At 45.7% G+C, this 14,011-nt stretch overlaps 2 protein-coding genes across 2 annotated transcripts in view; one reads left to right on the top strand and one right to left on the bottom strand.

Annotated features, from left to right (window-relative positions):
- The window catches only part of LOC149325716 (uncharacterized), a 295,945-nt gene extending 282,239 nt beyond the window's left edge, over nt 1–13,706 (bottom strand). Inside the window, exon 1 of the mRNA XM_089562470.1 lies at nt 13,602–13,706. Coding sequence (XP_089418596.1) covers nt 13,602–13,625 — 24 coding nt within the window. The 5' untranslated portion in view covers nt 13,626–13,706. The remainder of the gene's footprint in view (nt 1–13,601) is intronic.
- LOC149325718 (uncharacterized) lies at nt 1,568–5,336 on the top strand. The gene is made up of 2 exons (XM_089565110.1): nt 1,568–1,650; nt 4,556–5,336. The coding sequence occupies exons 1-2, from the start codon at nt 1,568–1,570 to the stop codon at nt 5,334–5,336; spliced, it is 864 nt and encodes a 287-aa protein (XP_089421236.1).
- Nucleotides 13,707–14,011: the final 305 nt, after the last annotated feature.

A 14,011-nucleotide genomic window follows, 5' to 3' on the forward strand; every position in this document is an offset into this window, starting at 1 on the left:
GTCCATCATAGCCTTAGTCGCTTTTGGACGTTGAAACCTCATAAACCCTACAAACCCTTTTTACTTATGGACGTCATACTACTTTGACTAGAGCCGCCTCTTGTCGCCCCTAAAGCTTGTCTCACCCTCCACACGACGCGACTTGCATGACGCTTATTTCTTGCGGGCATGTTTTCATGAAGTATTTGATTGTCCCATGTTGACAGCCCCGCTTTATTTGAATGTGCCTAGGCCAAACTCCTGAAGTTGTTGGTCATTCTACACAGCCGGTTCAAAGCGTTTATGACCAATGATGCGCATTCAGCACATGCTTAACAAACTGCTGAAGACATTTTTGTGTAAAATAGTTTTACGCTAAGCAAACTTGCGTCTCTCTTGCCTTGGCTTCATTTAGCGCAGATTTTTTTTCATTTTTCTCTTCCTTGGACGGTGGGACAATGTCACCTGCGCGTGTCCCCAAATGTGCATTCTATTTTGGCAGGCGTGTGAGCGCCAACCGGAAGCTGACTTACACTTCATTCATCAATGTTCTATGAGTCCCCGTGCACCACTCTTGAGGCAGAACTGCTGATTGTTGGAACCTAAAGTACTCAATAAATAAACGAATAAACAACATTAAGAACCGTTAATAGCCATAAGCAATCACTTCAACATCTGGGATTAGCAAAGAGGATACGCCGTCCTGCACAAAAACCTAGACAGGGAACCGACGGTCATGCCAACGATATTGCAGACAAGTATCTAGAGCAGGGAAATAAAGAAAGAAATGCTGCTGAAATTTCAAAAACACAGTAGTGTTTAGCAGACCAACGGGTGTTGCCCTCGTACACTTCAGTAAAAATGCTGCCCTCGTAAATTCAGCTGGGCAGAAAAAAAAACCTCACGCATAACATAAATTTAATCGCTCTAAGCTTGCAACCGACGCCACGCTGAAAATAATACTAAGAATCATCATCATCATCATCAGCCTGACTACACCCACTGCAGGGCAAAGGCCTCTCCCATGTCTCTCCAATTAACCCTGTCCTTTGCTAGTGGCCGCCACTGTATCCCCGCAAACTTCTTAATCTCATCCGCCCACCTAACTTTCTGCCGTCCCCTGCTACGTTTGCTTTCTCTTGGAATCCACTCCGTTACCCTTAAGGACCAGCGGTTATCTTGCCTTCGCATTACATGCCCTGCCCAAGCCCACTTCTTCCTCTTGATTTCAACTAGGATGTCATTAACCCGCGTGTGACGTAGTGCAAGTCATGCACACGCGCCTAGCCGGACAGAAGCCGCCCCCATTTCTGTTATCTAACCGCTTTCCTATATAACCGCTCGCCTTCTTGAATAAAGCGTCATTCATGCACCATGCTTCGTCGTGTCCACATGGTGTCAAGTGGCCGGTTAGCGACCGCGCAACGCAACCGGGCCACGTAACCGACGGCAGAAGCACGGCAATCCGGGAGGCCCGGGTAATTGCATCGGACCAGAGCCATGACAGACGCCGAGCAGCACCGCGCCCAGCCTGCCGCCCCCGTCACTTCGCTGCTGCCACCACCGAAGGCCCTGGATACAACGGGAGATGTCTGGCATAGCTGGGAAGCATGGAGGCAAGAGTTCGAGCTCTTCTCAACTGCAACCTACCTGGACCAACAACCGAAAGAGGTACAGGCAGCAACCTTTCTCATCAGTATTGGAGAAGACGCACACAAAACGTACAGCACTTTCGTATTTGATGCTGGAGAGGATAAAAGCGACATTGCTGTACTGAAGCGAAAGTTTGAAGCGTTCTACAAACCAGCACTAAACCTAGCTTATCACGAGTTTCGATTTCGAAAGGGTGACCAGAAGGAAGACGAACATTTTAACGATTGGTTAACAGAGCTGCGTGTACTAGCAAAAAGCTGTGAATTTGGCGAGCTGGAAGAACGCATGCTAAGAAGGAGAATCATTCTGGGAATGAGAGACAAGAAACTTCAAGAAACGCTTCTTTCAGAAAATGCTTCCTTGGCCAAAACTGTTGAAATGTGTCGAGCTCGGGAACACGGCAAAGAGCAAAGTGAAGAACTACACTCCAGCAAGAACCGTCAAGTGGAGGTCAATGCAGTCCATCAAATGCAAAGTCGCTGTAACAAATGTGCTCGCGTTCACAACAGTGAATCATGCCCTCCAAAGGGACGCACGTGCTTAAAATGTGGCAAAAGAAATCATTTTGCAGCTGCGTGCAAAACGAAGAGCGCTAACCTCTGCGTGAAAGAGCAAAAAGTGGCGTCACTAGAAGCGCATTCAGACGGACAGACAGATAATTTCTGGTTGGAAACTTCATCGCCAAGCAGCAAGAAAGACGACCGCTGGACTGCAATCATGAAAATAGAACAAACGCCAGTTGCCTGCAAGCTTGATACGGGAGCCAATTGCTCGGTCATATCACGCAGCCAGCTGCAGACGATAACTCAAAAGCAACCCGAAAACTGCGCTGTCGTGCTGAACACATTTTTTGGTTTTCAGAAAAAAGCAACGAAACGTAGTCACCTTCATGTGACCGGACCAGAGGGAACATTTGAAACGACATTCTTCGTAATGGAAGACGACGTACCCGTGACTCTTAGCGGCTCAGTAGCCGAGAAGCTGGGTTTGATTCGCCGAATTGCTTCACTGGAGCACCAAGAGATGTACGACGTAGTCAAGCTGTATGAAGACGTCTTCTCCGGATTAGGCGAGCTCAAGGGTGTCGTCTACCACTTGAAGCTCAAGCCAGGTTCCCGAGGAGTGGTCAAAGCAGCACGCCGGATTCCGTTCGCAGTCGAGGACAGGGTAAAAGCGGAACTGGACCGCATGGAAGCAGCCGGAGTAGTTTCCAAGGTGACCGAGCCAACCGAGTGGTCCAGCCACATGGTTACCGTCATAAAGAACGACAAGGTACGCATATGTCTCGATCCATCTGATTTGAACAAAGCGCTGCTGAGGGATCATTATCCTATGCCAACGCTAGAAGACATTGCACCGTCTCTGTGTGGAGCACAATACTTTTCAACTTTGCATGCCGCTACGGGATTTTGGCAGATAAAACTGGATGAGGAAAGCTCCAAAATTTGCACAATGAGCACTCCGTACGGTCGTTACAGGTTCCTACGTATGCCTTTCGGCATTTCTTCGGCTCCCGAAATATTTCAGCGCGCCATGCACAAAGTACTAGAAGGTCTCACTGGCACAGCAGTCGTAATGGACGACATTCTAGTCTGGGGTGGCACTAAAGAAGAGCATGACGCAAATCTTGTCAATGTGCTGACAAGATGTCAGGAGCACAACTTGAAATTGAACAAAAAAAAGTGTAACTTCTTGCAGGAATCCGTCAAGTACCTAGGCCACGTGTTGACGCGCGGCGGGTTGAGCCTGGATCCAGGGAGACTGGAAGGTATTTTCCACGTGCAGGCCCCTTGCAACCGGAAAGAGCTACAGACATTCTTGGGTATGGTGAACTTCGTTTCCCGCTTCATTCCTAATATGTCAACGCTCACAGCATCGCTCCGAGAACTTTTGAAAAAGAATGCTGCATGGGTTTGGGAAGACAGACATCAAAAAAGCTTTGAAGCACTGCGCGAAGCACTAGCAACGGCTCCCATATTGGCATATTACCAGAAGGGCAAACCAATCACCCTATCTGTAGACGCCAGCCAAAACGGAATTGGCGCTGTGATAATGCAGGCTGGACACCCCTTAGCTTACTCATCTCGCTCGCTGACAGAAGCGCAGCAAAGGTACGCGCAGATAGAGAAAGAGATGCTAGCAATCGTCCACGGCTGTGAAAAATTCAAGGACTACATTTTCGGGCAGCCAGAAGTCTTTGTGGAATCTGATCACAAGCCGCTCGAGATGATTTTCAAGAAGCCATTAGCCAGTGCCCTCTCCGCCTGCAGGGTATGCGTCTAAACCTGCAAAAATACCATATAAATGTCAAGTATACTCCGGGAAAACAACTGTTCATCGCTGACGCGTTATCACGTTTTCCTAATAAAGCACAGCTCGTAGAACATTGCGCGCATTTCCACGTTAACACTATCGCTTGTCTTCAAGCTTCAGACAGGCGCCTGGAGCAAGTTCTGCGGGAGACGGACTGTGACCCAAGCATGGTGAAACTTCGCCAGTATGCAAGCACAGCGTGGCCCATTGACAAGGCTGACGTCACTCCCGAGCTACGCAGCTACTGGAGCTTCCGCGACGAGCTGCATACTGAATCCGGCCTTGTGTTCCGGAGCAATCGCCTTATCATTCCTGCCAGACTGCGCAGTGAGGTACTGGCTTCTCTTCATGCTGCGCACACAGGAGCAGAAAAAATGAAGGCACGCGCCCGAACCGTTGTCTTCTGGCCAAGTATAAACAGCGATATTGAAGAAGTCGCTCAACGCTGTCAAACATGCCAAAAGTACAAATCAAGAAATGCGCGACTACCGCTGTTAAGTAACGAGATACGAACTCTGCCCTGGGAGTCAGTAGGAGGTGATATTTGTCATCACAACGGTGCCGAGTACTTAGTTGTTGTTGACTTCTACTCTTTCTTTTTTGAAATCAGGCTTGTGCAAGCGCCATCAGCCAACAAGGTTATTGCAGCATGCAATGACATCTTCGCAACACATGGCTTCCCAAGGCGACTTTGCACAGACAACGCACCCTTCAGTAGCCAACAGTTCAAGGATTACGCCGATAAGATTGGCCTGCAACACGTCCGGTCTAGTCCGTACTATCCCCGCTCGAATGGAATGGCAGAAAGAGCAGTACAGGAAGCTAAGAAGCTGTTAAGGCGGTTCCGTTTCGGCAGCACTGAGTTTTGTGCCGCATTGCTTGAGTGTCGAAATTCACCTCGGGACTCTTCTCTGAAGTCCCCTGTGCAGAGGCTCATGGGCCGACAGACAAGAACTGTGCTTCCTGTACCAGCCAGCCACCTACAGCCACAAACAGTGCCACCCAAGACCGTGCGACGAAGGCTAGAAGACATCAGGAGCAAGCAACGCTGCTTCTACAACAGAGGTACACGGCCTCTTCCAGAGCTTCGCACTGGCTCGACCGCAACTATGTACAACGTGCCCTCAAGATCGTGGTCCCCTGTCATAGTCGTACAGCGGGCTGAGACTCCTCGTGCCTACATCGTCAAAACGGAAGAGGGTCAACAGTTTCAGCGCACAAGAGAACACCTCTACCCGGCTCCTCCTCCCTCGTCACCAGACCACGAGACTCCCGCGCCGCTGCCAGCTGTGGGAGTCCCAGACACTACAGGTACATCCGAATCTACACAACTCCGCAGGAGTGAACAGAAGCGCCAACCACCACGAAGATACCCGGCGCCTGAGTTCTAAAACTGCTTGTTTCGACGATAAAAAAAAAGAGAGGGGAGATGTGACGTAGTGCAAGTCATGCACACGCGCCTAGCCGGACAGAAGCCGCCCCCATTTCTGTTATCTAACCGCTTTCCTATATAACCGCTCGCCTTCTTGAATAAAGCGTCATTCATGCACCATGCTTCGTCGTGTCCACATGGATGTGACGTAGTGGAAGTCATGCACACGCGCCTAGCCGGACAGAAGCCGCCCCCCCCCCCCCCCATGTGGACACGACGAAGCATGGTGCATGAATGACGCTTTATTCAAGAAGCCGAGCGGTTATATAGGAAAGCGGTTAGATAACAGAAATGGGGGCGGCTTCTGTCCGGCTAGGCGCGTGTGCATGACTTGCACTACGTCACACCGCGTTTGTTCCCTCACCCACTCCGCCCTCTTCCGATCTCTTAACGTTACACCTATCATTTTCCTTTCCATAGCTCGCTGCGTTGTTCTTAACTTAAGCTGAACCCTCTTTGTTAGCCTCCAAGTTTCTGCCCCATAGGTGAGTACCGGTAGGATACAGCTGTTATATACTTTTCTCTTCATGGATATTGCTAAGCTACCATTCATGACCTGAGAGAACCTGCCATACGCGTTCCACCCCAATCTTATTCTTCTAGTTATTTCCCTCTCATGATCCGGATCTGCGGTCACTACCTGCCCTGAGTAGACATATTCTCTTACTACTTCTAGCACCTCGCTACCAATTGCGAACTGCTGTTTCCTTGCAAGGCTATTGAACATTACTTTGGTTTTCTGCATGTTAATTCTTAGCCCCACCGTTCTACTCTGCCTGTCTAGCTGATTGATCATGCTTTGCAGTTCTTGTCCTGAGTGGCTTAGCAAGGCAATGCCATCAGCGAATCGCAAATTACTCAGGTATTCTTCATTAACTCTTATCCGCAACTCTTCCCATTCCAGTCCCCGGAATACCTCATGTAAGCAGGCAGTGAAGAGCATTGGCGAGATCGTGTCTCCCTGCCTGACACCTTTCCGTATTGGAATTTTATTGCTGACTTTATGGAGAACTATAGTAGCTGTGCAATCGTTATAAATATCTTCCAATATTTTCACATAGCACTCTTCCACACCCTGATTCCGCAATGCCTGCATGACAGCTGAGGTTTCCACTGAGTCGAATGCTTTCTCGTAATCAATGAAGACTATATATAGGGGTTGGTTATATTCTGCGCATTTCTCTATCACCTGATTGATAGTGTGAATGTGGTCTATTGTCGAGTATCCTTTACGAAAACCTGCCTTGGTTGGCTTGATTCTATTAGCGATTACCTTAGTAAATACCTTGTAGGCAACGGACAATAAGCTGATCGGTCTGTAGTTCTTCAAGTCCTTGACGTCTCCTTTCTTATCAATTAAGATAATGTTAGCGTTCTTCCAAGCCTCTGGTACTCTCGAGGTCACAAGGCATTGCGTATACAGGGTGGCTAGTTTTTGTAGCACAATCTCTCCTCCGTCCTTCAGCAAATCTGCTGTTACCTGATCCCCACCAGCTGCTTTCCCTCTTTGCATTGCTCCTAAGGCTTTCTTTACTTCCTCTTTCGTTACTGGCGGGATGTCCCATTGCTGTGCTCGACTGCCTCCCTCAGTAACTTGATGATTACATTCGCTACTGTATAGATTTGTGTAGAACTCTTCGGCTAATTCAACTATCTTATCCATATTGCTGATGACATTGCCCTGTTTGTCTTTTAGCGCATACATCTGGTTTTTACCTATGCCCAGTTTTCTCCTCACTGATTTTAGGCTACCTCCATTCCTTAGAGCATGCTCGATTTTCTCCATGTTAAACTTTCTTATGTCGGCTACCTCGCGCTTATTTATTAACTTAGATAGCTCTGCTAGTTCTATCCTGTCTGTGGAGTTAGACGTCCTCATGCTTTGACGTTTCTTAATCAGATCTTTAGTCTCCTGAGATAGCTTGTTGGTATCCTGTCGAACCATCCTACCACCTACTTCTGCGGCGCACTCTGTAACGATAGCTGTAAGATTATCATTCATTGTTTCAACACTACGCTCGTCGTCTTCAGTTAAAGCGGAAAATATGTTTTGCAGCGACATTCTGAATTCCTCTACCTTCCCTCTTAAAGCTAACTCGTTAATAGCCTTTCGATTCACCAGTTTCCTCCGTTCCCTCTTCAAATCTAAGCTAATACGGGACCTTACCATTCTGTGGTCGCTGCAACGGACCTTACTGAGGACATCCACATCCTCTACGATGCCAGGGTGTGCACACAGTATGAAGTCTATTTCATTTTTAGTCTCACCATTGGGGCTCTTCCATGTCCACTTCCTGTTTGCTCGTTTGCGGAAGAAGGTATTCATAATCCGTAAATTATTTCTATCTGCGAACTCTACTAATAACTCTCCCCTACTGTTCCTAGAACCTATGCCATACTCACCTACCGCCTTGTCTCCAGCCTGCTTTTTACCTACCTTTGCATTCAAGTCGCCCATCAGTACAGTGTACTGTGATTTTACTTTGGTCATTGCCGATTCCACATCCTCATAGAAGCTTTCAACTATCTGGTCATCATGGCTTGATGTAGGCGCGTAATCCTGCACCACCTTCAGCTTGTACCTCTTATTAAGCCTAATTACGATAGCTGCCACTCTCTCGTTAATACTGTAACACTCCTCGATGTTGCCAGCTATATCCTGATTTATGAGAAATCGCACACCTAGTTCTCGCCTATCTGCTAATCCACGATAGCACAGTACATGCCCGCTCTTTAGTGCTGTATACGCTTCATCTGTCCTCCTAACCTCACTAAGCCCTATGACATCCCATTTAATTCTGGCTAATTCCTCCAGCAGCACTGCTAAGCTAGCCTCACTTGATAAGGTTCTTGCGTTAAACGTTGCCAGGTTCAGTTTCCAATGGCGGCCTGTCCGGAGCCAGAGATTCTTAGCACCTCCGCTGCGTCACAGATCTGACCGCCGCCTTGGTCAGTTGCTCCGCAGCCGCTGGGGACTGAGGGCCGAGGGTTAATTGCTTTGTTCATAGAAGGTTGTGGCCAAGTACTACACCAGGGTGGCCAAATCCTGTTGTGATGAGGAAGTGCGTTGTCGGCTCTGGTCACCGAAATCAGGCCGCACTCCAAGCCTGGTTATGCAATTCCATCGACACGCGGAGTTTTTTTTTTTTTTTTATCCGGTGGAGAATTGCGTGGCACCGGGATTCGAGCCCCAGTCCTCTTGCACGCGAGGCGGATGCTCTACCTCTACGCCATTGCTGCTCCTCAAACAATTTCTCAAAACAAAACATCTCTACGTTCATAGTGGTTCTAGCTCCGAGACCATTCGAAACTGTTTGGAGAGAATTAGACCGGAACGGAATGCTTCTCCAGAGCTGAACCCGAACCCGGACCAAAAAGCTAGACTGAGAAAGTCAACCGAAACAAAAATTCTGCTCGACAGCTTCGGCCGTTGCGCTCAGACCAAAAAAAAAAATATTTGTTCAAGGTGCTCCTATGGCCTCTGAGCAGATTCGTCCGGCAATGTGGCTCATGTACCGTGGCCAAGCAAAATCAATCATATCCTTCTGCGCTATTCCACGTTCCAATTCCGTTGTGTAGAGAGCAACTATCCCATGCAGCGACAGTTATATAGGCCAGGCTTCCGGGTACAAAAGCATGGGAATTCAAGTTAGCAGTTCAATGATAGCAGTGATTAGCTCCGTTAACCTCTATTGACTTGTAACAAAACCATTGAAGATCAGTGACGTACAGCGTATTATTTGCGAATAAAAATGATCATAAATTCAATATTTACTTATCAGTGAGAGCGTCGGATCAAACTCCCCACCTTTTTGAAGCATTTCTTTGTTTCACGGCGTACGTAGCGAAAATTAGAGAGTATTGCATATGTAAGCAAACATAGTTGGGAAACTTTCAGCCATATGGGCCACGCTGTCAGCGATAGGAAGGTTGAATCTTCCCACACATTTCAAGGCGCACAGATTAAACTAATACTCTCATTGACAATGTTTTAATCGCATACTTACGCATCAGGACAGCCGCTGAAACTGCAGATAATTCGGCCGCTAGCATTTCTTTCACAGTGAATGATATCTGAGCGCGCCTTGCTCACCACCTGGCTCATCTTGAAGAGCAGCTTTATTTTATTTGTTTATTTATTGATACTGCAGGCCAATAAACTGGCCCTAGCAGGAGGGGCAATGCAGTAAAAAGTGTGACAATGCAAAACAACAACAAACACTAACGAAAAATAATGCTGGATGTAGCAGTGTTACTCAATGAATACATTCTGGCACCAGCACAATAACTAACAAAACATGAAGAGTAGCTCATGTGAAATAACAAACAGGCGGGCAATTTTTACTAAAAACAACAGAACTGTTTCTGGGGAAAAAAAAAAGGCATGACAGAGTGAAGGAGTTAGGAAAACAACAGATTGTGAACACTTTTGTTTCAGTTAGTTTATGGAAGAAAGATGTTTTTCTAGCTCTTCTGCAAAGTTTTGTGACTGCAATACCTCGACAGGTATAGAATTCCATTCATGAATAGTACGCGGAAAGAAACTATTCGTATGGGATTTTGTTTTAGAAAATATTGCCGCAAGTGAAAGGTTATGTCTGTGTCTTGTCTGGCGTGAACTTAGAAGTTTTACGCAATGAGGCCGCTGAAGTGCGCTTTCTCCATTCGTAATGTTATGCAAAAATTGGAGACGATTTACTTTACGCCTGTTTTCCAGCGTACTGATTTTATTTGCAAGCATTATTAAAGACGGAGAATCATCTCTTTTATATTTACTAAAGATGAATCTGATATAGCCTTCGTTTGAACACGCTCTAAATTCATTATATTCTTTTCAGTATGAGGATCCCATGCAACTGCTGCATACTCTAATTTAGAACGTACAAATGCGTTGTATGCTAACATTTTGGTGTTTAATGGTGCGTTTCTAAGTTTCCTTTTCAAGAACCACAGCTTGCGCAACGCTGCGGAACATGTAATGGAAATATGGTTTGACCGTGAGAGTTTATTATTGAATGTGACACCCAAATACATGTATTTTTAAACCTCAGATATTATTCTGTTGTTAACTACAGAAGAAAATACACTAGGTTCTTTTTTCCGTGTGACTCGCAGCAAAACTGTTTTGTTTACATTGATTTCCATGCACCAAAGTTCACACCAATCACGGATATCATTAACTGATTTCTGTAAGTAATTGCGGTCGTTCCTGGAAACAATTTTTTGAAAAATGACACAGCCATCCGCAAATAAATTAACATGGATATCATCAGGAATTACGTCGAATATATCATTAATATAGATCAAAAGTAAATGTGGTCCTAATACGCTGCCTTGCGGTACACCAGAAGTTACCTGAGGGATATTGGAAGTATATTTGTTTATTTCTAAGAATTGCTGTCTGTGACGGAGATAGGCCTGGATACATGTTATAATATTTGCAGGAAGACCAATGCGTTCCAGTTTGTGAAGTAATTTTCCATGGGGAACCTTATCGAATGCTTTACTAAAATCAAAAAAGGGCATATCGACTTGCCCGGACGCGTCAAGCACCTGAGAGATTTCATCAACAAACGACACAAGTTGGGTTGTTTTCGACAGTCCCTTTCGAAACCCATGTTGTAATGGAGAGAGGACATTATGGTCTGCCAAAAACTGACGAATAAACCCTGCGACAATGTGCTCTAATCATTTACTGCAAGTGATCGTTATAGAAATGGGACGATAATTGGATACTGTAAAATGGCCGCCCTTTTTATGAATTGGAACAACTCTTGCGGTGCGCCAGTCAGATGGCATTTCTCCTAATTGTAATGTTAATTTAAAAAAGTCAGTTGAAAAATGCATATCTGTTCCGCATACTTTCGTAAAAAAGCATTTGGTATATTATCCGGCCCTGCAGATTTCCTGACATCAATTTTTAAGAGCATATCCAAAACACCTTGCCTGGAAATCACAATGTCGTGTACAAAAAACCTATCAGTGTTATAATGTTCCAATTCATTCAGGTCAGAAAACACACTCCAAAAATAATCATTGAGGTGTTCAGCAATACTGGAAGTGTCTTCAATAATTTCATCATTAACCTTAATTTTCTGAATTGCCTGTTTAAACTGACCTAAAAAACGCCAAAATTTCTGTGGAGCATGTTAAATAAAATCAGCAAGACCATGACTGAAGAACTCATCTCGGGCTGCTTTCACGTTTGTTAGTAATTCAGACTTCAATTTTCTGAAAGACGAACTCTGCCTGCCATGTTTCTTCTTCATTCGCTTTAGCGTTCGCTTAGTTTCGATAATATCTCTGTTTATCCACGGGTTTGATGGAGGTTTCTGGACACTTCTCAGTGGAATGAATCTATTAATGCAATAAAAGGCTATGTCCCTGAACTTTTAACATGAAAGCTCGACATCATCATGGACAATATTTAGGTATATGTCCAAGTAATCGATAATTGATGTATCATCTGATTTAGCATAGTCCCTAACCTCAATTCGTTCTCGTTGTTTTCTTGTATTGACATTGATTGTTGATGAAAAAGAAATTAATCTGTGGTCTGAAATGCCTGCATAAATTTCAGCGGTTCCTTCATGAAAAATTTCACTGAGGAATAAGAGGTCTAGAATATTGTCTCCTCTGGTAGATACAGTAATAACCTGTTCAAGTCTAAAAGTTAGCATCATATCAATGATAATATGTTAGGAAGGACTGTGCCCATAGCTCCAAATTCCATTGCTCATTAGTCATTTGTGTGCTCCATGCACACAAATGACTAATGAAAGAGAAGCCACGGGCGCTGACTGGCAAATAAAGCTTTAGTGTAAAACTCAGGAAATCAATATGGCGAAAACGCGCGAAAAACTAAACAAAACACAGAAAAACATCAAACATTACACTCCAAAAGAGAGGAGACAAGGAAAGGGGAATGAGTATAAATATGAGTGAGGCCAACAGCCACAGAAACCAAGGGGCACAGGGGATTTTTCTTTTTAGTTTATTTATTTATTTTGCGGTGTTGATCAATTTAATCGCTTAAAGCTAATTGATTAGAAAAGCAGAAGAAAAAACAACCGCATGCCGCCATTGGGATCCGAACCCACGGCCTCCGAATAACGCGTCCGGTGCTCTACCGCTGAGCTACGGCGACGGCACTCATCAAAGAGCGCGATCTGCTTTCCCTGTAAAGCAACGGACAGTTTTGCCACACATGTGCGCGAAACTGTACGGTCAGACTACATGAAGCAGGCTTCCCACGAAAGAAGGTCGCCCCCGTCCCGCATCTGCAGGGTGTCTCAAATCGTCTAAAAAAAGGCAGCAGCGCGACACATTGTGCACGTGGCGTTCTGCGCCGATCATGGAGTTGGGGAATTGTGTGCTGCCGTGAATAAGAAACTGGAACCGGCCTCTTCCAGAAAGGACGTTCAACGGTACACTGTGTCGCCTATAGACAAGTTCGTGAACTGCAAAAAAAGGGCTGCTGCATAGGGCTACTTTGTCATGCGGAAAATACATTATGGTCAAATGGCTAAGTCCATCAGATTGAAAGAGCACGAAAATTTCCTTGACAAGAAAAAATCCCCGCCTAACCTCGTGCTGAACTGCCACGATTGCAAAGAACACTAAGATCATCTTGCCTGCCGGACTTGCGCAATACGACAATCGCGTACGATAGTAGTAACCAGACAAGCAGAGCAATTTTGGAAGCATATTGCATCGTTAAGAACTCGGACACATGTGTGGTGAAATTGTCCGCTGCTTTACAGGAACGTGAGATAGCGTTCTTTGATACGTGTCTTTTCTCTGCAGTGTAATCCTTCATGTTTTTTCTGCATTTTGTTTTGTTTTTCGCGCACTTTCACCTTATTGATGTCCTGAGCATTCCATTAAACCTTCAATTGTTAGTCAACGCACGTGTCGTTTTCTCTTTCGCTGATCCGTTGTTTTGCACTGGCCTTCAAGATGTACTACTTCAACTGGACCTAGACAGCGTGGTGTTAAATTACATCATACCTCTGGTAGCTCGCGGTTACAGCTTGCTTTAAATAAGGTGTAAAATAAGCTTTGTGTAGTACTGTGAGAAATTTTTTTCGGAACAGTTTCTGCAGTTCTTGCCTTACATGATAACCTGTGCATATTCACACGATTACAGAACTTTCTATCTCTCCCATATCAGTCTGGGAGAGCTGAAACATATTACGCGAAGTTTTTGAAACCCATCCCTTACCTTCTCCGGCTCAAAGCCATCCATTGGTTCCACCTCCTGGGCCGCCACGACCCGTGCATGAAAACAGGATGCTATAACAACGCCCAGCCAAAGGCGTTCGAAGGCTCTCGCTGACTCCATGAACGACGCGTGCAGCTGCTGCCGCGGGGATCGCGAGCGAAATGAGGCTGACCTGCCGCATTCAATATCGTCCTCGCATGTGCTGCGATGGGCCGGTGATTCAATATCAAGGCTCCAATGGTAATACCAAAGTTAGCAAAGGGGAAGTATTTGCGCGATAGCAGATGAGTAAGCAGGCCTGAGACCTAGTATTGCTCAGCTCGAGGGAGGAAATGTAACATCGTGTGCTCGGTTCTGCTAGGTTGAGAGCACAAGGATTTTCAGCAAGTGTGCACTGACGTATTGAAAGG

The sequence above is a fragment of the Amblyomma mixtum genome, chromosome 10, assembly GCF_055824585.1.
Source record: "Amblyomma mixtum isolate Tamu chromosome 10, ASM5582458v1, whole genome shotgun sequence".
NCBI classification, from domain to species: domain Eukaryota; kingdom Metazoa; phylum Arthropoda; class Arachnida; order Ixodida; family Ixodidae; genus Amblyomma; species Amblyomma mixtum.

Bases quoted from the DNA above. Each gene is read 5' to 3' on its own strand.
- LOC149325718 (XM_089565110.1), top strand. From the start codon at position 1,568: ATGTCTGGCATAGCTGGGAAGCATGGAGGCAAGAGTTCGAGCTCTTCT. The intron at 1,651-4,555 runs GTACAGGCAGCA...TTTTGAAATCAG, and splicing joins TGGACCAACAACCGAAAGAG to GCTTGTGCAAGCGCCATCAG.